Raw genomic sequence first — 27858 nt, forward strand, 5'->3', positions numbered from 1 at the left:
ACACCTGTATCTGTTTCTCTACGCATTATGTCTTCCCAGAAAAGACCGCCTCCGTGGTCTAGTGGTAGAGCGTCCGCCCGGAGAGCGAAAGGTCCGGGGTTCGATCCCCGGCCGCGTCATACCAAAAGACGTTAAAAGATGGTACTTGTTACCCTGTCTGGCGCTCGGCATTAAGGGGCTAAAACAAGGACTGGTCGGCTCGGAGTCAGTATACTGTGTCTGAGTAGGGTATTCATGTTAAACTGCGGCATGGTATATCAGTGAGCTAGCACTATAAATCGGCATCAGTCCGGACTAGTACAAGCAGCGACCCACTCACGTGCATGCACGTCGCTATATAAGTGCAATCATCTTAGACGCGACGTTAAACCCAATTTCACCTCACCTCACCTTCCCAGAAAAAACCCCTTCATATTCAGTCTTACGAGTAAAAAGTAAAATCCTTCATACTCGGTCTTACGAGTAAAAAGTCAAACTTCATACACAGTATGAGGTCTAACAATAAGAAACAGTTAAACATCGTGTGAGGTTATTACGAATAAACTAGTAAGGCTCAAAACAGTGGTCAATATCCATGATAGGTTTATACACGTGCTTCAGCGTGGTGCAGGACCAAGGCCCTAGGAACTCCCAGAAGTCAAGTTGCCGTCCACAGACATCCATCCATCTCCGTGACCAACGTTCCATAACTTCGCCCGATCTGTGACCTCCCCGCTGAGCACGGTAATCACGTGCCACCAAGTATTCCCGGGTTTATTTGTACAATACTTCCTGACTGTACAAACGTCTATAACCCACTAAATAGTTCTAATTTCCAAACGATACCGTCTGTTATGGCCACAGCTGGAACATGTCTAGCAACCTGAAATCAAAGGCGCTCAAAACCGTTCCTGGTGGGTTTTGTGTGAACACTGATGTGTCGGTCACAATCGCCCAAACTCCCTATCTATGGATTCAAGGCACACGCCGACGAGTGAACACTCTATCACAGAAGGGCTTACAGTCACACATCTCCAATGGGTCATAGGGTCAGTACACCGCCCCGCCCTTGTCCATGCTTTCCTCGATACCGGAGTCTCTGTCCTCCTCCTCCTGGAGATTCAGCACCCTTGGTAGCCGCACCGGTAGAGTCGCCACGATCGACCACTTCTGCTCCTCCCCCCTGGCAAACATCGCAAACAGCACTCCCCCGATGAGGAACAGGGCCGCGGTGATGAAGAACACTATCCGCCATTGTGAAGCTGTTGGCTGCAATGCAATTCAATCAGTGTAGATGTGGCCGATTTTATTTTATTGCAGCATGTATTTTGTAAATATTTTAGTTAAGTCTTTTACTTGTCTTGTTTCTGTATCAGCCAGTTTCTATCTGTCTGTATACTTACGTTGCTGTTAGTAAGAGACTCGCATAGTTACGTTGCTGTAAGAGACTCGTATACTTACCTGGTTTGTAAGAGACTCGTATACGTATGTTGTTAGTGAGAATATCGTATACTTACGTTGCTGTTAGTAAGAGACTCGTATAGTTACGTTGTTGTTAGTAAGAGACTCGTATACTTACGTTGCTGTTAGTAAGTGACTCGTATAGTTACGTTGTTATTAGTAAGAGTCTCGTATACTTACGTTGTTGTTAGTAAGAGACTCGTATACTTACGTTGTTGTTAGTAAGAAACTCGTATACTTACGTTGTTGTTAGTAAGAGCGCCAACCACACTCGGGCCAATAAAACCAGTAGTTGTGCCAAAACAATTGGTGATTCCCATGAGAACACCTACAATACGAAAATAGGTAGTAGATTTTGTAGTACTTTAAATGATGCAGCAATCTTTATAGACAAAATTAACTTAACTTAAAATTGACTTAAATTGACTGTTCCCTAAAACACAAATTGACCAATCCGCAAAGCCGTGCATACAAGATGTAGCTTAAGCTTCGCTCATTACATCATAGACTGGGATTTATTTCCTCCATTGTCGCAACGTTTGAAGTCCATTGCCTTTTCACAAATAAGACGAGAATATTGTTAGGGGCGGCTGAAAATCTTTCTGCTTCCATTCCTTCTCCCCATCCCCCAGGATCACTCACTCACGCAACCAATCAATTCGCCGTGCAGAGTTGCGTCCCTTGGGCACACCAGAAACCTATGAATGTGGGTTCGAATCCCGGTTCGCCCCGTTTATGTTTCTAGGTTTGTCAGCACCATACTCGTTGGTTTCACCGAAGTGGTAAATGTCTAAGACCTGCATCACTTCGGGCTTTCTTCCCACGTTAAGCTGGCACACCGTGATATAACTGGAATATTGTTAAAAACGGCGTTAAACCCCACTCACTCACTTTACCTGCGAAATGTGGAGCAATGTCGAGATGATTGACGCTGTACCCGGCCATGGTAAACCCCGTAAACCCGACCCCGAGACATAACAGCGACACTGCCAGCATCGGGTGGCAGCCAGAGAACCCGATACCGACCATGACACCCGCCGGGATCAGCAAACCTGTTAACAAACGGGTAGGTCACTGTTTACAATCGGGTTATCAGAGGAGTAAAGTGTGGCCATCTTAGGACGTTGTTTGAGAGACCTTATCACCCACAATACATTACTACAGCCCGATTTCCTCTGGCGATTCATTAATGTGTTGCATATTTTTATGTTTAACGCCGGAATCAATTAGCAATATTTCAGCTAAATGGCGGCGGTCATTAAAATAATTGAATCTTGAACAGAATTATGATTGATATCATGAGCAGCGATCCTCCGAGGTAAGAGAGTTAACTGGATTTTAACAGTCATTTAACTCCCTTGGCTCGAGAAGATGACATGATCCATTAAGTCGCCTGCTTGTAGTCGCCAGGAGAATAGTTTGCTGGTGATCTGACCTATGCTAACCCGGAGGCATTAATGTACAAGATATCAAATGAGTCATTAGACTGAGCTGGAAGGTTGGCTAGGTTTTCTTGTGACGTTTTTAGGTCAATTGTTACAACAGGTATTCCAGCCCTTGGATATCGTTCGATTGCTTCCCGGGCCCGGCCACGTTGGCATAAAGCTCTAACATCACGTCGTTTGTCTGCTTACTCAAATTGTATCATGTATATCGAGTTTATCAAATTGTATCATCGTCTAGACCTATAGAGAAATTGGACGCCCTACCTTAGAGAACAGTTCCCTTTGATATGACACGCAGGTTATATATACAACTCAAAGTTTGCTAAGGATCACCACTCCAAAAGGCAATACGTCAAATGTTTAAACACCCACAGACAATATTGCGCGAACATGTGACAAACAACATGTGACCAATAATCAGTCAGATCATCCGTCAACATTTGTGTATCTGACCAAAACGTCAATAAATCACGAAAACAATTTCATTGTCAAAAAAACCCCTCCCAGTAGCGATTTACGTGATGCGATCACAGCCTGGCACCGTCGTCCCATGCCCCCAATGTCTGTAACTATGATTATTCCACTCTTCAGTAAGAACATTGCCGAGTTCCTGTAGAGTTGCCGGAAGGACAGGATGTCGTGAGAGGGCGATCTGCAGCTCGTTCCACACGTGTTCCATGTGGTTTGAGGTCTTGTGAACGGGCTGGCCACTCTATGCAAACAAAGCTATCCTGCTCTAAGTAGGCATCAGCGGCCCTGGCACAATGTGTTACGCGTTATTGTCCATGAGGATGAAGTCCGGTCCGAATGCACTTTCATACGGTCTAGCGTACACATCCAGAAAGACTTCCCTGTAGCGCACACTTGTCATCGTGCCCCGCTGTAGGACATGAAAATCGGTTCTTCCAGCTCTACGCCACACTCGGGCACGACGATCTGTGAAGTCTAGACAGTATATCGTTTAACCAGTGAAATGTACTGGAGCTTAGTCCAGCTCTGTCCAATTGACGTGATCTTCAGCGCAATCAAAATATGCCTGCCTGTGATGGCGGATCAGTGGGATGAAAATGCATGCCCTCCGTGACCGGAGACCAAACTCAAAGAGACGATTACGAACTGTCTCAGTTGAAACACTAACGCCACTGGCGTTCCGCGGGTCATTTCTGAGTGTGATGGCAATCATGAAGTGATGTCGTCTTGCTGCAATCAAGAGAAACCTGTCTTCCCGCTGTGCGGAGGAACGATGTCGATCATCTGCAAGTAGCTGGGTAGCTGATCCAAATGTCTGGCATCGATTCCATGCCCTGCTGATCCCACTCTAGCTGACACCAAAGACGTTTGCAACATGACGTTGTGCTGAACAAGTTTCAAGTATGCCTACGCATCTACCTAATTCTTCGGTCGTCCAACATCGTCTTTGACGCTGAGGGGGCATAAGTGCATTCATAATTATGTTGCAATCTTCAGTAGCAAATGTAACCTTACTCCCTCACCGGATACCTAAAGAGTTTTTCAATTACCACATTGTTTCACGTATACTCACATATAGTCACATATTTCATACATTCCCACATATCTCACGTATACTCATATACCTCACATTACCTCACTTGTTTGACATTTTCTCACACAACTCATATATCTCATATTATCTCACTGATACGAGATCTCATTATCTCACATATAATCACATACCTAACATTATCTCACATATTTGACATTATTTTACATATACTCAAATATGTCACATACACTTACGTATACTCACATATCTCACACATACATATCTCACACAAACTCACATATCTCACACATACTCACATACTCACATATCTTACATATACATATCTGACATAACCTCACATATCTGACATCCCACATGTTCTCATATATCTCACATTATCTCAAATATCGCACATATATTCACGCATACTCACATATACTCACATATCTTACACATACTCACATATCTGATATTACCTCACATAAATGACATCTCACATATAATTCTCATATATATCACATTATCTCTAACATATTCACATATCTCCCCTCTACCCAAACATCTTACATTAACGCACATATACTCACATTATCTCACATACACCATATACTCGTCAGTGTCAGTGTCTTACCCATGGAGGGGGCACGGGTGGCCCAGTTGTCTAAGGCGCCGCGATTCTCTGAGCATTGTCCATTGGAACGCCAGAAACCAATGATGGTGGGTTCGAATCCCGGTTCGCCCCGATTATGATTCTAGGTTTGTCAGCACCATACCCGTGCTCGTGGGTTTCACCGAAGTAAAAAAGGTCTGAGACCTGCATCACTTCGGGATTTCATCCCACATAAAGCTTACACGCCGTGATATAACTGGAACACTGTTGTGTTAGCAGCGTTCAACCCAAACTCACTTATTCACTCTTACCTATAGAATTCATCAGTTTCCGTGTGTTTTGTGTCGAGAGTAAACCCTTCCGCCTTATAACGTCGGCTATATGCCCACAGATGGTGTTGATGAACCACAGAGTTATGTACGGCAATGAGGACAACAGGCCGTTCTGACAACAACGAAACACTGTGTTACACAGCGGGCAAATACATTCTTGTTTCTTGCATATTAGGAAACACCACGCTACTCATCGGCCGAATGTTTCTTACCGATTAGGAAACTCCATAGTCTCCAATTAGTAATATTATACTACGCAAAAGAAACTAAGGAAAAATCGTTTCTTTCATATTACTATAGTTAATTTGTCATGCCATGATAGATGAACTATAGTAATATGAAATAATCGGGTGTTCCTTAACTTCTTTTGAGTAGTATATAAACTGTCGAGCAAAATATAATGTATGCACTTGTAAATTGGGCTTCAACCCAAAATTACAAATGTTTTCAAAACGGGACTAGGCTGGAAATAGTCGCCGAAACATTCCACAAACACAACTATGATACCGGTATGATATACATCACCATCGAATAACCATTTCTTGTTTGTTTCATTATTTAACCATCGTTATACTTCGTTTCTCCCGGCAGTTTAATACTACGCTTTACGGCTTCATCGGTCATAATATTGTCTTTTTTGGGGTTAAATCGGTAAATATAATTTTTTTATTTATTTTCACAAAATACAATTTGTTCGCTGAGGCCTGAAAGTGTTTAGATTATCAATACCATCTCGGAATACATGGTGTGAATTCAACCATGAAAACCTTTACAGGCATTCTTCGCCACTCGTATCATTGTAGCATACCAAAAAAAAAAAAACCAACAAAAAAACATAGCAGTTTCACAATGTCTTCGCCATTCGCGTCATTGCAGCATGGAAAACAACAACAATATAAGCCAAAACGAAACAGCGAATTCATAACTTCTTCGTCAAGTACACAGTAAAATATGTATTTAAGAAATGCAGCATAGAATACAAAAAGTGGCGAGCGGTAATTGTTCCACCTACCTGTTCAATATTAAACCTTAGGACCTGTTTCATGTATTGGGGGAGACAGGTCATGATTGTGAAGCTCCCCCAGTCCTGGGCGACATGGGCCGCCACGATAGCCCACACAGCCCTAGACGTGAATATTTGCCTCCAGGGTGGAGATAGCTGCTGAGGAAAACAATGGACATGCGTCACTCCACTAGACTACAGTACGATTTCATTAACCCGCCCTCCTTTACATTGACATATCGTCGATATATATACACATGATCACAGCATAATTCGTCCCACCACTATTGCGTAAATCGACCAATGACATTAAAATCAGATCATGTACACCAATCCGATACCTCACAGTGTGAAAATCTGGCAACCCCTTTTATAGAAGGGCGCGTCGGGTGAACCCTTCCTGAAATATGACCGCACATCTAACTGAAGAAAGCGTGTGTTTTTTCCCCTTTTTCAAACTATCCTGCTTCATCCTGATTTCAACAAAATAAAAAGATGCCATGATGCTCAGAAGCGACATGGATATCAACAACAATATAAGAAACGGTCATTATTATTTACATGCGAAACTGGTCGTTTAACTTCGTTACAGAAATCAGATATTAATGAGATTGAAAATCGACATGCCGCTACGTTTAATTCGATATTATGTCGATGGTGCATGGGACTTCGAGTTAACAAGGTCTTGCTGTTGCTTATTACAACACTATCAAACATTTCATGGAATAATTAATGTAGAACGCTTCAATAATTCGCCCGTAGTTCTGAAAGAAATGGCAAATATGTATGGTCATACGGGGACTACGGTAACACGTGGAATCAATAACATTTCTGAAGCGTGAGCGATTGCTGTTTTACCCCGCAGTGGGCAATATTGCAGCTTTACCAGGGTGTCCTCGACAATAGAGTCTAGACAAACAACGAGTTGTGAATAAGTAATGTTAAACCCAACTCACTCATCCACTGAATAAATATTGTTCCATTAAGAGCCTTACCCCATGCTTCTTCCCTATGGAGGCCTCAATATAAATTCTCTCTGATAAAGCGATGCGTGGGTGTTGAGTGGGTGTGTCGTGCACGAAGATGAACCACATTATCGACCACAGACATCCCATACCACCGAAAACGTAGAATACCGACGGCCAACCCCCAGCGAACCCGTACTTGCACAGGTAGCCAGTGCCCAGCATCGCAACAACCGTACCTATCTGCGCACCTGAAAACATAAAATAAGTAATTACTATGATAATGATGATTCGAAAACATAAAGTGTTGATACTAAGAATTGTAATGATGAAAAGAGTCGTCGCATAAAGTGAGTGAGTGAGTATGGTTTTACGCCGCCTTTAGCAATATCCCAGCAATATCACGGCGGGGGACACCAGAAATGGGCTTCACACATTGTACCCATGTCGGGAATCGAACCCGGGTCTTCGGCGTGACGAGCGAACGCTTTAACCACTAGGCTACCCGACCGCCCCTCGTCACATAAAGACAATCATTGCGGCAAAATCTATGTCCTATAAATATCCAACATCATACAGCTGTTGTTATTATTGTTTGTTGATTAACGCCGCACTCAGCAATATTCCAGCTATATGACGGCGGTCTGTAAATAATCAAGTCTGGACCAGACCAGTGATTGACATCATGAACATCGATCTACGCAATTGGGATATGATGCCATGTACCAACTTAATCCGTGATCCTGACCACCCGATCCCGTTAACAGCCCTAAGACAAGCATGGGTTGCTTAAGACCAAGTCTGAGTTGAAGGATTAATTCATATAGACAGTCAGGCATTTCTCCCACACTGACACACCGTGATATAACTGAAATACTGTTCAAAGCTGCGTTAAATCCAACTCCTTCACTCACAATAGTCGGGTGTCTCGCGATGCCTTCTAGATGATTGTCTCCGGGCTCTTTGACAACCATTAGTGTTACTGATATAACTATGCACTTGATTGTTTCACAGCCACCACCTCTCTCACAGAATGCATGTTGTTTTGCGCTACATACCTGCGTAGGTGACAGTGATGAGTTTACTTCTCTCCATGACGGGCGCCCACTTCCCCCACAACGAGTGCATCGCAGGGTAAACCACGCCCTGAAATATGACGTATGTATGTGAGCTTTGTCCTGTTCATTTATGTAGGTGAGCTGTATCCTGTTCATATATGTATGTGAGCTATATCCTGTTCATATATGTATGTGAGCTATATCCTGTTCATATATGTAGGTGAGCTATATCCCGTTCATATATGTATGTGAGCTATATCCTTTTCATATATGTAGGTGAGCTGTATCCTGTTCATATATGTATGTGAGCTATATCCTGTTCATATATGTATGTGAGCTATATCCTGTTCATATATGTAGGTGAGGTATATCCTGTTCATTTATGTAGGTGAGCTATATCCTGTTCATATATGTAGGTGAGCTATATCCTGTTCATATATGTATGTGAGCTATATCCTGTTCATATATGTATGTGAGCTATATCCTGTTCATATATGTATGTGAGCTATATCCTGTTCAGATATGTATGTGAGCTATATCCCGTTCATATATGTATGTGAGCTATATCCTGTTCATATATGTGAGCTATATCCTGTTCATATATGTACGTGAGCTTTATTCTGTTCATATATGTATGTGAGCTATATCCTGTTCATATATGTATGTGAGCTATATCCCGTTCATATATGTATGTGAGCTATATCCCGTTCATATATGTATGTGAACTATATCCTGTTCATATATGTATGTGAGCTATATCCTGTTCATATATGTACGTGAGCTATGTCCTGTTCATATATGTATGTGAGCTATATCCTGTTCATATATGTATGAGAGCTATATCCTGTTCATATATGTATGTGAGCTATATCCTGTTCATATATGTATGTGAGCTATATGCCGTTCAGATATGTATGTGAGCTATATCCCGTTCATATATGTATGTGAGCTATATCCTGTTCATATATGTGATCTATATCCTGTTCATATATGTATGTGAGCTATATCCTGTTCATATATGTATGTGAGCTATATCCTGTTCATATATGTATGTGAGCTATATCCTGTTCATATATGTATGTGAGCTATATGCCGTTCAGATATGTATGTGAGCTATATCCCGTTCATATATGTATGTGAGCTATATCCTGTTCATATATGTGAGCTATATCCTGTTCATATATGTATGTGAGCTATATCCTGTTCATATATGTATGTGAGCTATATCCTGTTCATATATGTAGGTGAGCTATATCCTGTTCATATATGTAGGTGAGCTATATCCTGTTCATATATGTAGGTGAGCTATATCCTGTTCATATATGTAGGTGAGCTATATCCTGTTCATATATGTAGGTGAGCTATATCCTGTTCATATATGTAGGTGAGCTATATCCTGTTCATATATGTAGGTGAGCTATATCCTGTTCATATATGTATGTGAGCTATATCCTGTTCATATATGTAGGTGAGCTATATCCTGTTCATATATGTAGGTGAGCTATATCCTGTTCATATATGTAGGTGAGCTATATCCTGTTCATATATGTAATACTATGTGATCCTTATCCTATTCGTACCTGTATGTTAGCTATGTCCTATTCATACCTATATCTCAGCTATGTTTTATTTATTTATACACGTATGTGAGCATATATGTACTCGTATGAACACACCTGGAATATGACCTGTACACACCTGGAATATGACCTGTACACACGTGAAATATGACCTGTACACACTTGGAATATGACCTATACACACCTGGAATATGACCTGTACACACCTGGAATATGACCTGTACACACCAGGAATATGACCTATACACACCAGGAATATGACCTGTAAACACCTGGAATACGACCTGTACACACCTGGAATATGACCTGTACACACCTGGAATATGACCTATACACACCAGGAATATGACCTGTAAACACCTGGAATATGACCTGTAAACACCTGGAATATGACCTGTACACACCTGGAATATGACCTGTACACACCAGGAATATGACCTATACACACCTGGAATATGACCTGTAAACACCTGGAATATGACCTGTACACACGTGGAGTATGACCTGTACACACGTGGAGTATGACCTGTACACACTTGTAATATGACCTGTACACACCAGGATTTAGCGGTGCACGACTTTAAGCCATGTACACACTTGGAATATGACCTGTACACACTTGGAATATGACCTGTACACACTTGGAATATGACCTGTACACACTTGGAATATGACCTGTACACACCTGGAATATGACCTGTACTCACCTGGAATATGACCTGTACACACCAGGAATATGACCTGTACACACCAGGAATATGACCTGTACAAACCAGGAATATGACCTGTACACACCTGGAATATGACCTGTACACACCTGGAATATGACATGTACACACCTGGAATATGACCTGTACATACCTGGAATATGACCTGTACACACCAGGAATATGACCTGTACACACCAGGAATATGACCTGTACACAAAAGGAATATGACCTGTACACACCTGGAATATGACCTGTACTCACCTGGAATATGACCTGTACACACCAGGATTTAGCGGTGCACGACTTTAAGCCATGTACACACGTGGAATATGACCTGTACACCCGTGGAATATGACCTGTACACACGTGGAATATGACCTGTACACACCTGGAATATGACCTGTACACACGTGGAATATGACCTGTACACACGTGGAATATGACCTGTACACACGTGGAGTATGACCTGTACACACCAGGAATATGACCTGTACACACCAGGAATATGACCTGTACACACCAGGAATATGACCTGTACACACGTGGAGTATGACCTGTACACACGTGGAGTATGACCTGTACACACCTGGAATATGCCCTGCACAACTCTGATGGTGATAAGCCAGGAGATGTGGAACCTGACCGCCATTGGGATGAGGAGCGAGAGGAGAGAGGGGACAAGAATTCCAGCTCCGAATAACAACTTCCCTCCAACCTTCCCCGCCAGCCACCCCCCGGGGAGCTGTGTGATGCAGTAGCCGTAGTAGAACGCCCCCAGCACGTACCCCTGTGTCTGCTCGTTCCACTGGAATTCCCCTCTCTGAAGAAGAAATACACATGCAACAAGAGTGCAATATACTCTTTAAAAACAGTCGGGAACATAAATGTTGACGACACACATCATATACAAGAAAGTTCATGTCTGTAAAACTTAACACCAAAACACATCCGATAGTTTGCACGTGCTGCACGCAGTAGTGCCACACACGTGCGTAGGGTGCCATTCCTGATTTTGACACTTTCAAGGAAGGTCGATTAATCTGTGTGGGCCATTTCTGTCAATCGTTTTGATTCTTCCTACAATACAGCTGTGATTTACTAGCGACGTGGCCTCTGTAACGGGCGCAGCGTCTATGGACTATTGGTATGCTGGAAACTCGCAGAAGTCAGCGTGCAGCGGCCAATACGTTCAATGTATCATAGTCTGTGATTAGTAGACCATAGGTACCAACAAACCTAAAATGTTGACGATCAACCCCGATTAGGGCGTACCAGATCAAATGTACAAAATTACTTTTTACTCGTAAGACTGAATATGAAGGGTTTTTTTCTGGGAAGGTGAGGTGAGGTGAAATTGGGTTTAACGTCGCGTCCAAGAGTATTGCACTTATATAGCGACGTGCATGCACGTGTGTGAATGTGTGTGTGGCTGCTTGTACTAGTTCGGACTGATGCCGATTTATAGTGCTAGCTCACTGAGATACCATGCCGCAGTTTAACATGAATACCCCACTCAGACACAGTATACTGACTCCGAGCCGACCAGTCCTTGTTTTAGCCCCTTAATGCCGAGCGCCAGACAGGGTAACAACAACTACAATCTTTTAACGTCTTTTTGTATGACGCGACCGGGGATCGAACCCTGGACCTTCCGCTCTCCGGGCGGACGCTCTAACACTAGACCACGGAGGCGGTCAGTAACATAACTGAAAACCTCTTCACCTTTATACTGCTCTATATGCAACTTACTCACTCACTCATCCAACGCTCACCCATTCACTCACATGGGGGTCTTCTCGTCACGATATGGCTGAAATATTGCCGATGTGACGTAAAGCATAAACTCACTCACTCACTCACATGGGGTCACTGTGTGAATCCGAAACCGGTTGAAAATCCGGTTGTCGAAATATATTAAACTGACTTCATTTAGCCAAGCTTACCCTTTTACATTAAATCAAATTGAAAGTCGCGAGAGTGATCAGGTGCTTTACGTTTATCGGGACCCCGATCTAGTTAAACATTATATTGTCTGTAGTGGATCTATGCATAACATCCATACATTGTGCGTGTGACGAGCTTGTTTGATTTAATAAGGTTTTGTTCCCGAAAGGGTCTCGTTATTTATTATGAATGAAAAACAGGTTCGTGATACATATTCAGGTTTCATGTGTGACCTTGGCGAGGTCACGGTTATGCGATCAAAACGAGGTCAACCACCTGTCTCTTCTCCCCGTGGGAATAACATGTATCTTACCTCTGACTCTGGGATGTTAGATGTATTTCTGTAAGAGTCGCCAGGACATTCGTCATCTACGGAAATGTTCTGTCCAAGATCGCTTGATGCATTCACCATGGCAACCAGCGCCACACTCAGATTGACTCGAATAGCGAACAGATTGATGAAGCCTAGGAAGGACCACATGGCCAAGGCATGGCGGGCGGCCACACCCCTGCATAGTAATGAACCTGAAAGTCGAAATATTCATTCGAAGTTTTACACCGAAAGACGTTAAAAAATTAAAAGATTTTACTTGTTGTTACTCTGCCTGTAGTTCGGCATAAAACGAGGACTGGTCATCTTCCCTAGGCAAGAGAGTTAACTGACTATAAAAGTCCAGTTTCCACCCTTGCCGAACTAGGCTGGTATTATGGAGTTAGATTTTGACTGGACTATCGAGTCTATGCATAGTCCAATCAAAATCACGCAACGAAATCGAAATCCGGTTCGTAAACTGTCGTGCAGATGTCGGTCGATTGCAGGATTTGCAAAACATGTGCACCGCCAACCTGTTGTCAACAGATATTATCCAAACATTTTTATTTTTTTAATCAAGGTGCTCGCGTGATTTGATGCACTTCGCGATCTAAGACCCGTTTTATCACAATATAGATCTTGATTATGGATCAGATCTTCTTGACTGGGCGCCACCGTTTTGTTTGAAACAAATGCAAGTGATGGAATCTGATTGGTCCACAGGAGAGGCTTAGGAGGGACATAACTCGTAATAACCACTGGTGGCGCTACGATCGAGCCCAGAAATTCCAGCCAAGTTCGGCAAGGGTGGAAACTGGACTTTTAATGTCAGTTAACTCTCTTGCCTAGGGAAGATGAGGACTGGTCGACTCGGGGTCAGTATACTGTGTCTGAGTGGAGTATCCATGTCGGTACGTTATCTAAATAGGCCTGCTCTAAGAAAACGGCTTTATTTCGAATTAGTATAAGCATCCATATACACACGTGCATGCACGTGGCTATATAAGTGCAATAATCTTGAGCGTGACAACCTCATTTCAACTCATCTATTCATCTTTCTTTTAATACTGACGAGGGTAAAATACTTTGTGGGTGAGTGAGTTTTGTGACCCGTGAAGATTCGGGGTGGAATAGGTCTTCAGCAACGCATGCGTGCCGTAAGAGGCGACTTACTTGTCTGCATAGGTGACTTAAAGGGATCGGGTGGCCAGGCTCGCTGAGTGAGTTAAAATTTCACGTCGCATCGGCATAACGTCAGCCATACAGCGCCGAGGACAAGTTGATATATATACAACTGAGTCCTGAATACAAAGTTATATTTAAAAACCAATTTGTCAAACATATTTTGGCATTGCAATATTATTTATATAGTTTAAAACACGGGGTATAAGCCACAGGTGGCCAAAGCTAGGCCGCCTCGCTGGCCTTACGATACCCCAGCAAGATTTACGTCATCCCGTCAGCTACTGGACCATGTGTTTAGCAAAATACTAAAAAATGCTCAGCAATGAGTTAGTTTAAAACATTGGTTGATGATAGTTATATTGATTATGATAGGAATTACATTTCACAAAGGAGAACAATAATTTTACTGTATTTTAACCTCATTGGCAGAGCTTCAGTAATCTTTGTTGATAGAAGCATCACATAAAATTTAAAAACTAGAAACTAGTTATTTACATACATATTAAAATTTATGTGTGCCAAATTTCGAAAAAAGATTTTCACACAGAGGTTTGAAAGCACAATTGTATGCTGGATTTGACTGATTTGAGTGCCATTTAGTTATGTATTGCAGCGATAGTTTGATTGTGTGTTGTTCGAGGGAAGGTTCATCATCTCTCACATACAAACTGTCCACAGGAGAGGTCCTTAAAGTTCCAAGAGAGAGCCTTAGGCCTTGGTTGTATATAGTGTCTACGTTTTCTTAGTTGTTGTTGCAGGCTCCACCATACACAATTGACCTATAATCTAGTTTAGAGAGTATTAATGACCTGTACAAGTGAAGGAGAGTTGTCTTATCCCCTCCTCACTCAGAATTCAACAAGTTGGTAGCGTCCAGGCACTTTGCCTTTAGATATTTGATGTGTGGTAAGAATGACGGTCATATATGAGGTCCAGGAGTTTGGCCTCCTCTACTTCCTTGATAGAAGTACCATCTAAAAATACTTCTGGTTCTTGTGGGGTTTATATGTACAACAAACGTGAATGCAGTTTGTGTGGGATTTAGAAATCTTGAGGCCATTTTCGTTGGCGCATTATTTAATTTGTTAAGACATAGCTGGAACTGTCTTTCTATTCATTGTATCCGTACTCTTATCAGGACACGGATTGTGGTAATTATCCATAAAAAATGAACCATTAACACAATTGTTCCAGTCTTTGGTAAGACTACTAACTTTGATGCTAATATGATGCTTCGAGGAATGCCCTGATCTTGATCGAGATGATCAGACAGGGTAGATCCCGCTCGTACTTGAAATTGGTGTTTAAAAACTGAGATATGAAGTGAGGTAATTTGTGCCCCTCAATACAAATTCTTTTGAAATACCATGTTTCCACTTTGCATCATATGCCTTCTCTACGTCGAAATAGGCTGACACAGTATATTTTTCGTTGACAGTTGAATGTTTGATAACTGATTCTAACGCACCAAATGGTCAATGGTACTTCTGTCTTTCCAGAAACCACACAGTATGATACTCGGGAGGTTATTGGTCTCAAAGTACCAGACTAATCGATTGTTAACCGTGCTTTTACAAACACAGCTGGTTAATTATATGGGACGGTAATTCATGGCACCGTGCAAGTAATTCAGTGAAACTGTTTCATTGTGGTCCTCAGTCCTTTACCAGAGATAAAATTAACCTCTTTCTTCTCCTGTTGTTTTTGGTATCTCTGAGATTGAGGGTTATAGTCGGATCACGAGGAATGGTTTGCCACAATGTCACTAACTTTGTTGGCAAATTCCGATTTAGTTGTTAATAGAGATTTTGCCCTTAATCTTTTGAATCATTTTTTACATCTTGGACATGTGTGTGCGAGAATTGATTTTAGATACATAGTTCCTCCAGGATTGACGTTTATTTTGTTTAAAAGTAGGTATCGCCTTGGCGCTCTTGGTTTTAAGGTTATTCAGATTGTGCACGGTTTGCTATCGGCGGAAATATTTCTCAGTTTTCTTCCTATTTTTCCTATCTTGTTTACAATCATGATAAAACCATGGTTTACGTATATGAGGGTATGCAGAAGACTTGCAGCATATAATTAATCTGAAAATAGTTGTATAGGTTCAGGGACATTCCTGAAATTGTCAGATGTTAGTTTTCTGTACTAAGTGTTTGTAATATAGACCAATTGGTCTTTGTAAAGTTCCACCTTGTTGAAGGCAGTTTATCAGCAGGATTGATAGTTGTAAGTATTGTTGGAAGTATTGTTGGAAGATGGTCACTTCCACAAAGGTCATCATGCCCTGAGACAGCAACCTCAATTTTGACAATCTCTTTTGATTTGAGTCGATTTACGGATGCAGTTTCTTTGAACATTGTCCAGGAGAGAACTGGATCGAAGCTTGGTGACATTTGTCACCTCTCCGCAGAAACCAGCAATACCTTTGGAGATTGCAAATGGATTGACTTTGATTGGTTCTTTGTCATATGCTTCAATTACCAAACAAGAGGACCAGATGGAATGGATGTGTCAGACGAGGTGTTGTCAGTATCTATGTGTCTCCGTTTTGAACCGCGGTGTTGGGAAGACATGTCGAAAAAAAAGGATTCAGAACCCCTTTTCCCCATCCTCCATCGATTCCTCATAATAAGGAAGTTGACATCCATACATTCTCTTCCTCAAATAAAAATATACAACACTATCGGTTTTGAAACATTTACTGCAATCAACACACAACGAATGTCACTGATATACTTCCATATACAAATATGGAAACGTCATAGAACAAACCAGATGACGTTCAATATATGACGTCACCCAACAACGGGCGTGATAATGGCCCGTCGTCAAGCAATATGAGGGCATTATCAAGTTACACTGACCCGCTCATTTCTGATAACATGCGGGCGGTTTAATGATAATTCTATCCATTTTAGCTATAAAGTGAAATAACCGTGGCCAGGGAACATCAACAAACTTTTCATTACATAACTAATTCCGGTGTTTTTGTTGAGATATGTATAAACTGATTTGGTCAAACGTTAATACATGATCCAACATAAAAACACTGGAAATATATAGTAACAAGCGCTTAATTGTAAAGGAGCCACTGTGAGATGGGAGATTCAGAGCTGGGAAAATCTAGACTTGCTTCATTTGTGGCTATAGCATTACCGTGAAGGCTAGGCGGAAGCGAAACTAATTTGGTTCAGACACTAGGACGGATTAGTTGATGTCTGCAGGACAACTACGCTGTTAATGATAACAGGTTGTTGTTGTAATGTGTTATCATGATAGCCTAGAAATGCTATCTGCAGAAACGAGTTACTATTTCAAGGACTTTTCGAACTTTCATGTTTTATTGTAACTCTCAAAAGAAAATAATTCTTTCGTGACATTTGGGGCGCAGTGTACCCAGCCGTCTAATACCCCATTTACATGCCCCTCTATGCATATGTGTGTATATGTGTGTATATGTTCATACGTGTGTAGAAATACATACGTGAGTATACTTGTCATGTGAACGCGTTTACTCATGTGTGTATATTTACACCAGGAGCACATTTGCATCATGTCTGGAGCGGCTGCAAATGTAAATGTAAATTTGCACTGTGTGTATATGTTGCAATGTGAACGTTTATGTTAACGTAAGAGGATGATCTAATTAATCTGTTCTTTTGCACTCACCAAACAAATTGTCAACAGTTGCCAACTTTTATGCGTATATACAGAGTTGAGCGGACGGTGTTTTCTTTTGGTTTCAAGGAGTCAAAACTTTATGTACAAATTAAATCAAACACATGTTGCTTCACGCGAAACTTTTCGGTGAAGTCACTCTCTTCTCATTCAACTTTGATTGGAAAACAACCTGTTTTGTGTTGAAAGTCGTGAACAGACTGACGAATATGTGTGCCTAACACAATTTACATACTTTATTTACACACCTATGATGATTTTCATGTGAACGTATATTAATTTACATATACGCACGTATGTATTGTTTCACATGTGTAAAATTACTGACGTTAGTAAATGTTGTGCATGTGAACGGGGTATTTTACCCCGTTCACATGCACAACATTTACTTACGTAAGTAATTTTGCACATGTGTGACTATACATAGGTGTGTATATGTAAAAAATGAAATGCGTTCACATGAAAATTAACTATGTAAATAAGGTATGGAAAGGATTTAAGATACACATCGTCATCAGTCTGTTTCAACCAAAGTCGAATGATAAGGAAATTACCTTACACAAATCTTCGCATGAAGCAGCATCTGTTTGATTATTGACTACTCCTTGTAACTCAAAGAAAACACCGTCCGCCCAGCTCTGGGTATCCTTCATAAATGTTGGTGTTGCTGTACGCTGAATAGCGTCAACTTCAGAATACAGAACTGTTCGTAATTTGTTCGGTGTTGGCAAGTCAACAGATATTATAATTAGATCATCCTCTCACGGCATAAACGTTCACATTACAAGACATACATACAGTGCACATCTGCATATACATTTGCACATGATGCAGATTTGTTTCCGGTGTACATGTATACATACAAACATGAGTAAGCGCGTCACATGACAAGTATTTACACCCGTATGCAAGTACACACACAAATGTATAGAGATGCATGTGAGGCGCCTCAACTCGCTGTGCAAAGTTGCCTCCCTTAGAAGAGAGCACGAAACATGTCATCGTTGGCTCAAATCCCGGTTTCTTCCTGATTATGTTTCTAGTTTGTCAGCATCTTTCCCGTGTTAATTGGTTTCAATAGTGGCCAGACCCGTGAAGATTCTGGGGTAGAATAGGTCTTCAGCAACCCATGCTTTCCGTAAAAGGTGACTATGCTTGTCGTAAAAGGCGACAAACGGGATCGGGTGGTCAGGCTCGCTGACTTGGTTGATACATGTCATCGATCCCAATTGCGTGGATCGATGCCCATGATATCAATCACTGGATTGTCTGGTCCAGACTCGATTATTTACAGACCGCCGTCATATAGCTGGAATAATGCTGAGTGCGGCGTTAAACAACAAACCAACCAAATCAATAGTGGCCAATATCCCAAGTTGACCGGATATTTGTCAAATCAAAATGGTAATTTCTCGACTGTGGGACAAGTACGGTCAAACGGATGAGTTACAATGAGACCATGGCATGACAGGCCTTAAATAACGAGACCAAGACAAGATCGTCTCATTACATTAATTGCACTACGCCATGCATAGAAATCTGCACATGGTATCAATTGAAAATTCCGTATAATGTTAATTGTCATACAAAACCAAGCTCGGGGCATGCTGGTCCGACACCTCGTCAGTATACGGTCTTGTGATGGAGGGATGTAGTGTTCACACGGCCGATGATGTCGGTGATGCGTATCTTATGATTGTAGAGTAACTCCAGATATGACATCGCTTATGCCAAGTCATGTGATTGATTGACACAACTGTATCAGTGACGGTACCTATAAATATGCTCCCGTGACCTTGCTGGTGTCAATTCGCGTGACTGATTGAAAGTCTGTGCCAGTAACGGTACTACCAAATATACGACTATATAAGACTCACTGACATATATAGTACTGATGCTCACATTTCTTTAGTGACCAAAGCACGAGACCGAGGAAATTATGGTTGTTAACCCGAAGTATGAATTGAGCTATCGTCTCACGGACTAAACATCACCTAAACACAACACCCCCATAATCCAAACGTGTTTAGAATTTACACGTGTTCAGAATTTAAACATGTTTAGAAATTAAATATGTTTAAAATTTAAACTATTTTAAAGTTCAGACATGTTTAGAATTTAAACCTGTTTTAATAAAGTGCATATCATTAGCCAATAAATCAAATATGGAGACGTTTTATGTATATTGAAATTAGATGTACAATCAGATTCACACTTAACACAAATACAACCAGGACTGAAAACGAACTTGGTACAATAGTAACGGGTGACTAGTATGTGTTACGACGTGAACAGTAACGGGTAACTGGTATGTGTTACGAAGTGTACAGTAACGGATAACTGGTATGTGTTACGAAGTGTACAGTTACGGGTAACTGGTATGTGTTACGAAGTGTACAGTTACGGGTAACTGGTATGTGTTACGAAGTGTACAGTTACGGGTAACTGGTATGTGTTACGAAGTGTACAGTTACGGGTAACTGGTATGTGTTACGAAGTGTACAGTTACGAGTAACTGGTATGTGTTACGAAGTGTACAGTTACGGGTAACTGGTATGTGTTACGAAGTGTACAGTTACGGGTAACTGGTATGTGTGACGAAGTGTACAGTTACGGGTAACTGGTATGTGTTACGAAGTGTACAGTTACGGGTAACTGGTATGGGTTACGACGTGAACAGTAACGGGTAACTGGTATGTGTTACGAAGTGTACAGTTACGGGTAACTGGTATGTGTTACGAAATGTACAGTTACGGGTAACTGGTATGTGTTACGACGTGAACAGTAACGGGTAACGGGTATGTGTTACGACGTGAACAGTAACGGGTAACTGGTATGTGTGACGAAGTGTACAGTTACGGGTAACTGGTATGTGTTACGAAGTGAACAGTAACGGGTAACTGGTATGTGTTACGAAGTGAACAGTAACGGGTAACTGGTATGTGTTACGAAGTGAACAGTAACGGGTAACTGGTATGTGTTACGAAGTGAACAGTAACGGGTAACTGGTATGTGTTACGAAATGTACAGTTACGGGTAACTGGTATGTGTTACGAAGTGAACAGTAACGGGTAACTGGTATGTGTTACGAAGTGAACAGTAACGGATAACTGGTATGTGTTACGAAGTGAACAGTAACGGGTAACTGGTATGTGTTACGAAATGTACTGGAATGGATCACTGTCATGTGTTAAGACATGTACAGTAACGGATAACGGGTATGTGTTACGAAGTGTACAGTTACGGGTAACTGGTATGTGTTACGAAGTGTACAGTTACGGGTAACTGGTATGTGTTACGAAATGTACTGGAATGGATCACTGGTATGTGTTACGAAGTGAACAGTAACGGGTAACTGGTATGTGTTACGAAGTGTACAGTAACGGATAACTGGTATGTGTTACGAAGTGTACAGTTACGGGTAACTGGTATGTGTTACGAAATGTACTGGAATGGATCACTGGTATGGGTTACGAAGTGTACAGTTACGGGTAACTGGTATGTGTTACGAAATGTACAGTTACGGGTAACTGGTATGTGTTACGAAGTGTACAGTTACGGGTAACTGGTATGTGTTACGAAGTGTACAGTAACGGATAACTGGTATGTGTGACGAAGTGTACAGTTACGGGTAACTGGTATGTGTTACGAAATGTACTGGAATGGATCACTGGTATGGGTTACGAAGTGTACAGTTACGGGTAACTGGTATGTGTTACGAAATGTACAGTTACGGGTAACTGGTATGTGTGACGAAGTGTACAGTTACGGGTAACTGGTATGTGTTACGAAATGTACTGGAATGGATCACTGGTATGTGTTACGAAGTGTACTGGAATGGATCACTGTCATGTGTTAAGACATGTACAGTAACGGATAACTGGTATGTGTTACGAAGTGTACAGTTACGGGTAACTGGTATGTGTTACGAAGTGTACAGTTACGGGTAACTGGTATGTGTTACGAAGTGAACAGTAACGGGTAACTGGTATGTGTTACGAAGTGTACAGTAACGGATAACTGGTATGTGTTACGAAGTGTACAGTTACGGGTAACTGGTATGTGTTACGAAATGTACTGGAATGGATCACTGGTATGGGTTACGAAGTGTACAGTTACGGGTAACTGGTATGTGTTACGAAGTGTAATGGAATGGATCACTGTCATGTGTTAAGACATGTACAGTAACGGATAACGGGTATGTGTTACGAAGTGTACAGTTACGGGTAACTGGTATGTGTTACGAAGTGTACAGTTACGGGTAACTGGTATGTGTTACGAAGTGAACAGTAACGGGTAACTGGTATGTGTTACGAAGTGTACAGTAACGGATAACTGGTATGTGTTACGAAGTGTACTGGAATGGATCACTGTCATGTGTTAAGACATGTACAGTAACGGATAACGGGTATGTGTTACGAAGTGTACAGTTACGGGTAACTGGTATGTGTTACGAAGTGTACAGTTACGGGTAACTGGTATGTGTTACGAAGTGAACAGTAACGGGTAACTGGTATGTGTTACGAAGTGTACAGTAACGGATAACTGGTATGTGTTACGAAGTGTACAGTTACGGGTAACTGGTATGTGTTACGAAATGTACTGGAATGGATCACTGGTATGGGTTACGAAGTGTACAGTTACGGGTAACTGGTATGTGTTACGAAGTGTAATGGAATGGATCACTGTCATGTGTTAAGACATGTACAGTAACGGATAACGGGTATGTGTTACGAAGTGTACAGTTACGGGTAACTGGTATGTGTTACGAAGTGTACAGTTACGGGTAACTGGTATGTGTTACGAAATGTACTGGAATGGATCACTGGTATGTGTTACGAAGTGTACTGGAATGGATCACTGTCATGTGTTAAGACATGTACAGTAACCGATAACGGGTATGTGTGACGAAGTGTACAGTTACGGGTAACTGGTATGTGTGACGAAGTGAACAGTAACGGGTAACTGGTATGTGTGACGAAGTGTACAGTTACGGGTAACTGGTATGTGTTAAGACATGTACAGTAACCGATAACGGGTATGTGTTACGAAGTGTACAGTTACGGGTAACTGGTATGTGTTACGAAGTGTACAGTTACGGGTAACTGGTATGTGTGACGAAGTGTACAGTTATGGGTAACTGGTATGTGTTACGAAGTGTACAGTTACGGGTAACTGGTATGTGTTACGAAGTGTACAGTTACGGGTAACTGGTATGTGTGACGAAGTGTACAGTTATGGGTAACGGGTATGTGTTACGAAGTGTACAGTTACGGGTAACTGGTATGTGTTACGAAGTGTACAGTTACGGGTAACTGGTATGTGTGACGAAGTGTACAGTTACGGGTAACTGGTATGTGTTACGAAGTGTACAGTTACGGGTAACTGGTATGTGTTACGAAGTGTACAGTTACGGGTAACTGGTATGTGTGACGAAGTGTACAGTTATGGGTAACGGGTATGTGTTACGAAGTGTACAGTTACGGGTAACTGGTATGTGTTACGAAGTGTACAGTTACGGGTAACTGGTATGTGTTACGAAGTGTACAGTTACGGGTAACTGGTATGTGTGACGAAGTGTACAGTTACGGGTAACTGGTATGTGTGACGAAGTGTACAGTTATGGGTAACTGGTATGTGTTACGACGTGAACAGTAACCGATAACGGGTATGTGTTACGAAGTGTACAGTTACGGGTAACTGGTATGTGTTAAGACATGTACAGTAACCGATAACGGGTATGTGTTACGAAGTGTACAGTTACGGGTAACTGGTATGTGTTACGAAGTGTACAGTTACGGGTAACTGGTATGTGTTACGAAGTGAACAGTAACGGGTAACTGGTATGTGTTACGAAGTGTACAGTAACGGATAACTGGTATGTGTTACGAAGTGTACAGTTACAGGTAACTGGTATGTGTTACGAAATGTACTGGAATGGATCACTGGTATGGGTTACGAAGTGTACAGTTACGGGTAACTGGTATGTGTTACGAAGTGTAATGGAATGGATCACTGTCATGTGTTAAGACATGTACAGTAACGGATAACGGGTATGTGTTACGAAGTGTACAGTTACGGGTAACTGGTATGTGTTACGAAGTGTACAGTTACGGGTAACTGGTATGTGTTACGAAATGTACTGGAATGGATCACTGGTATGGGTTACGAAGTGTACTGGAATGGATCACTGTCATGTGTTAAGACATGTACAGTAACGGATAACGGGTATGTGTTACGAAGTGTACAGTTACGGGTAACTGGTATGTGTTACGAAGTGTACAGTTACGGGTAACTGGTATGTGTTACGAAATGTACTGGAATGGATCACTGGTATGGGTTACGAAGTGTACAGTTACGGGTAACTGGTATGTGTTATGAAGTGTACAGTTACGGGTAACTGGTATGTGTTATGAAGTGTACAGTTACGGGTAACTGGTATGTGTAACGAAGTTTACAGTTACGGGTAACTGGTATGTGTAACGAAGTGTACTGGAATGAATCACTGGTATGTAACGACGTGTATAGTTACGGGTAACTGGTATGTGTTACGAAGTGTACTGGAATGGATCACTGGTATGTGTTTCGAAGTGTACAGTAACGGATGACTGGTATGTGTTACAAAGTGTAGAGTAACGGATGACTGGGATGTCATGCGAAGAGTACAGTTACGGATGACTGGTATGTGATACGAAGAGTACAGTAACGGATGACTGGTGTGTGATACGAAGAGTACAGTAACGGATGACTGGTATGTGTTACAAAGTGTAGAGTAACGGATGACTGGTATGTGATGCGAAGAGTACAGTTACGGATGACTGGTATTTGATATGAAGGGTACAATAACGGATGACCTGGATGTGATACAAAGAGTACAGTAACGGATGACTGGGATGTGATACGAAGATTTCAGTAACGGATGACTGGTATGTGATGCGAAGAGTACTGTAACGGATGACTGGGATATGATACGAAGATTACAGTAACGGATGACTGGTATGTGATGCGAAGAGTACAGTAACGGATGACTGGTATGTGATACGAAGAGTACAGTAACGGATGACTGGGATTTGATAGGAAGTGTACAGTAACGGATGACTAGTATGTGATACGAAGAGTACAGTAACGGATGACTGTTATGTCATACGAAGAGTACAGTAACGGATGACTGGGATGTAATGCGAAGATTACAGTAACGGATGACTGGGATGTGATACGAAGATTACAGTAACGGATGACTGTTATGTGATACGAAGAGTACAGTAACGGATGACTGGGATGTGATACGAAGAGTACAGTAACGGATGACTGTTATGTCATACGAAGAGTACAGTAACGGATGACTGGGATGTGATACGAAGAGTACAGTAACGGATGACTGTTATGTCATACGAAGAGTACAGTAACGGATGACTGGGATGTGATACGAAGAATACAGTAACGGATGACTGGGATGTGATACGAAGAATACAGTAACGGATGACTAGTATGTGTTACAAAGTGTAGAGTAACGGATGACTGGTATGTGATACGAAGAGTACAGTAACGGATGACTGGTATGTGATACGAAGAGTACAGTAACGGATGACTGGGATGTGATACGAAGATTACAGTAACGGATGACTGGTATGTGATGCGAAGAGTACAGTAACGGATGACTGGGATGTGATATGAAGAGTACAGTAACGGATGACTGGGATGTGATACGAAGAATACAGTAACGGATGACTAGTATGTGTTACAAAGTGTAGAGTAACGGATGACTGGTATGTGATACGAAGAGTACAGTAACGGATGACTGGTATGTGATACGAAGAGTACAGTAACGGATGACTGGGATGTGATACGAAGATTACAGTAACGGATGACTGGTATGTGATGCGAAGAGTACAGTAACGGGTGACTGGTATGTGATACGAAGATTACAGTAACGGATGACTGGGATGTGATACGAAGAGTACAGTAACGGATGACTGGGATGTGATACAAAGATTACTGTAACGGATGACTTGGATGTGATACGAAGAGTACAGTAACGGATGGCTGGGATGTGATACGAAGAGTACTCTAATGGATGACTGGGATGTGATAAGAAGAGTACAGTAACGGATGACTGGTATGTGACACGAAGAGTACAGTAACGGATGACTGGTATGTGATACGAAGAGTACAGTAACGGATGACTGGGATGTGATACGCAGAGTACAGTAACGGATGACTGGTATGTGATACGAAGAGTACAGTAACGGATGACTTGGATGTGATACGAAGATTACAGTAACGGATGACTGGTATGTGATACGAAGAGTACAGTAACGGATGACTGGGATGTGATACAAAGAGTACAGTAAGGGATGACTGGTGTGTGATGGGAAAACTACAGTAACGGATGACTGGTATGTGATACGAAGAGTACAGTAACGGATGACTGGTATGTGATACGAAGAGTACAGTAACGGATGACTGGTATGTGATGCGAAGATTACAGTAACGGATGACTGGGATGTGATACGAAGATTACAGTAACGGATGACTGGGATGTGATCCGAAGAGTACAGTAACGGATGACTGGTATGTGATACGAAGATTACAGTAACGGATGACTGGTATGTGATCCGAAGAGTACAGTAACGGATGACTGGTATGTGATGCGAAGAGTACAGTAACGGATGACTTGGATGTGATACGAAATTTACAGTAACGGATGACTGGTATGTGATACAAAGAATACTGTAACGGATGACTGGGATGTGATACAAAGATTACTGTAACGGATGACTGGGATGTGATACGAAATTTACAGTAACGGATGACTGGTATGTGATACAAAGAATACTGTAACGGATGACTGGGATGTGATACAAAGATTACTGTAACGGATGACTGGGATGTGATACAAAGAGTATAGTAACGGATGACTGGGATGTGATACGAAGAGTACAGTAACGGATGACTGGGATGTGATACGCAGAGTACAGTAACGGATGACTGGTATGTGATACGAAGAGTACAGTAACGGATGACTTGGATGTGATACGAAGATTACAGTAACGGATGACTGGTATGTGATACGAAGAGTACAGTAACGGATGACTGGGATGTGATACAAAGAGTACAGTAAGGGATGACTTGGATGTGATACAAAGAGTACAGTAAGGGATGACTGGTGTGTGATGGGAAAACTACAGTAACGGATGACTGGTATGTGATACGAAGAGTACAGTAACGGATGACTGGGATGTGATACGCAGAGTACAGTAACGGATGACTGGGATGTGATACGCAGAGTACAGTAACGGATGACTGGTATGTGATACGAAGAGTACAGTAACGGATGACTTGGATGTGATACGAAGATTACAGTAACGGATGACTGGTATGTGATACGAAGAGTACAGTAACGGATGACTGGGATGTGATACAAAGAGTACAGTAAGGGATGACTTGGATGTGATACAAAGAGTACAGTAAGGGATGACTGGTGTGTGATGGGAAAACTACAGTAACGGATGACTGGTATGTGATACGAAGAGTACAGTAACGGATGACTGGTATGTGATACGAAGAGTACAGTAAGGGATGACTGGTATGTGATGCGAAGATTACAGTAACGGTTGACTGGGATGTGATACGAAGATTACAGTAACGGATGACTGGGATGTGATCCGAAGAGTACAGTAACGGATGACTGGTATGTGATACGAAGATTACAGTAACGGATGACTGGGATGTGATCCGAAGAGTACAGTAACGGATGACTGGTATGTGATACGAAGATTACAGTAACGGATGACTGGGATGTGATACGAAGATTACAGTAACGGATGACTGGTATGTGATACGAAGAGTACAGTTAACTGCATATACGCAACCACGTGTTTGATATTACGCCGTGCCCTTACCAGATTCTTTGTCATCCGAAGATACCTGTCTCTGAAGCAGAGGCCTCCGTTCCTCCTCCATGCTGAAAATGAAACATCCACGAATCTCAACTATCAAAGTCTTGTTATATCATTCGAAACAATGAGCATGGTGTTACAGGTACGTTTAGCACAGTCACGTCCATTGGTCGTTATCCATTTGGACTT

The 27858-nt window shown here is 41.8% G+C and overlaps 1 protein-coding gene across 3 annotated transcripts; it reads right to left on the bottom strand.

The window, feature by feature from the left end:
* Window positions 1-565: 565 nt before the first annotated feature.
* On the bottom strand, window positions 566-27827 carry LOC124149496 (sialin-like). 3 transcript variants are annotated; one of them, XM_046521123.2, is made up of 10 exons: window positions 27673-27827; window positions 12905-13116; window positions 11234-11467; window positions 8358-8445; window positions 7330-7550; window positions 6344-6490; window positions 5311-5443; window positions 2337-2492; window positions 1683-1768; window positions 566-1248 (listed from the first exon to the last, which is right to left on the bottom strand). In XM_046521123.2, exons 1-10 carry the CDS (start codon window positions 27731-27733, stop codon window positions 1030-1032), a joined length of 1557 nt encoding a protein of 518 aa, XP_046377079.2. In that variant the 5' UTR covers window positions 27734-27827; the 3' UTR covers window positions 566-1029. The 3 variants fall into 3 exon arrangements, with proteins under 3 accessions (XP_046377079.2, XP_046377078.2, XP_046377080.2); XM_046521122.2 differs by having other exon boundaries at window positions 6344-6493; XM_046521124.2 differs by lacking the exon at window positions 27673-27827 and adding an exon at window positions 19358-19414 and having other exon boundaries at window positions 6344-6493.
* Window positions 27828-27858: the final 31 nt, after the last annotated feature.

The sequence above is a fragment of the Haliotis rufescens genome, unplaced genomic scaffold (assembly GCF_023055435.1).
Source record: "Haliotis rufescens isolate VD_foot unplaced genomic scaffold, xgHalRufe1.0.p SCAF_1, whole genome shotgun sequence".
Taxonomy (NCBI): domain Eukaryota; kingdom Metazoa; phylum Mollusca; class Gastropoda; order Lepetellida; family Haliotidae; genus Haliotis; species Haliotis rufescens.

Excerpts from the sequence above, each read along its gene's own strand:
- LOC124149496 (XM_046521122.2), bottom strand. The coding sequence starts at position 27,733 with ATGGAGGAGGAACGGAGGCCTCTGCTTCAGAGACAGGTATCTTCGGAT. Across the intron at positions 13,117-27,672 it reads TTCGGATGACAAAGAATCTG|GTTCATTACTATGCAGGGGT; the intron begins GTAAGGGCACGG and ends TTCGACTTTCAG. Across the intron at positions 2,493-5,310 it reads GAAACTGATGAATTCTATAG|GTTTGCTGATCCCGGCGGGT; the intron begins GTAAGAGTGAAT and ends GTTTGTTAACAG.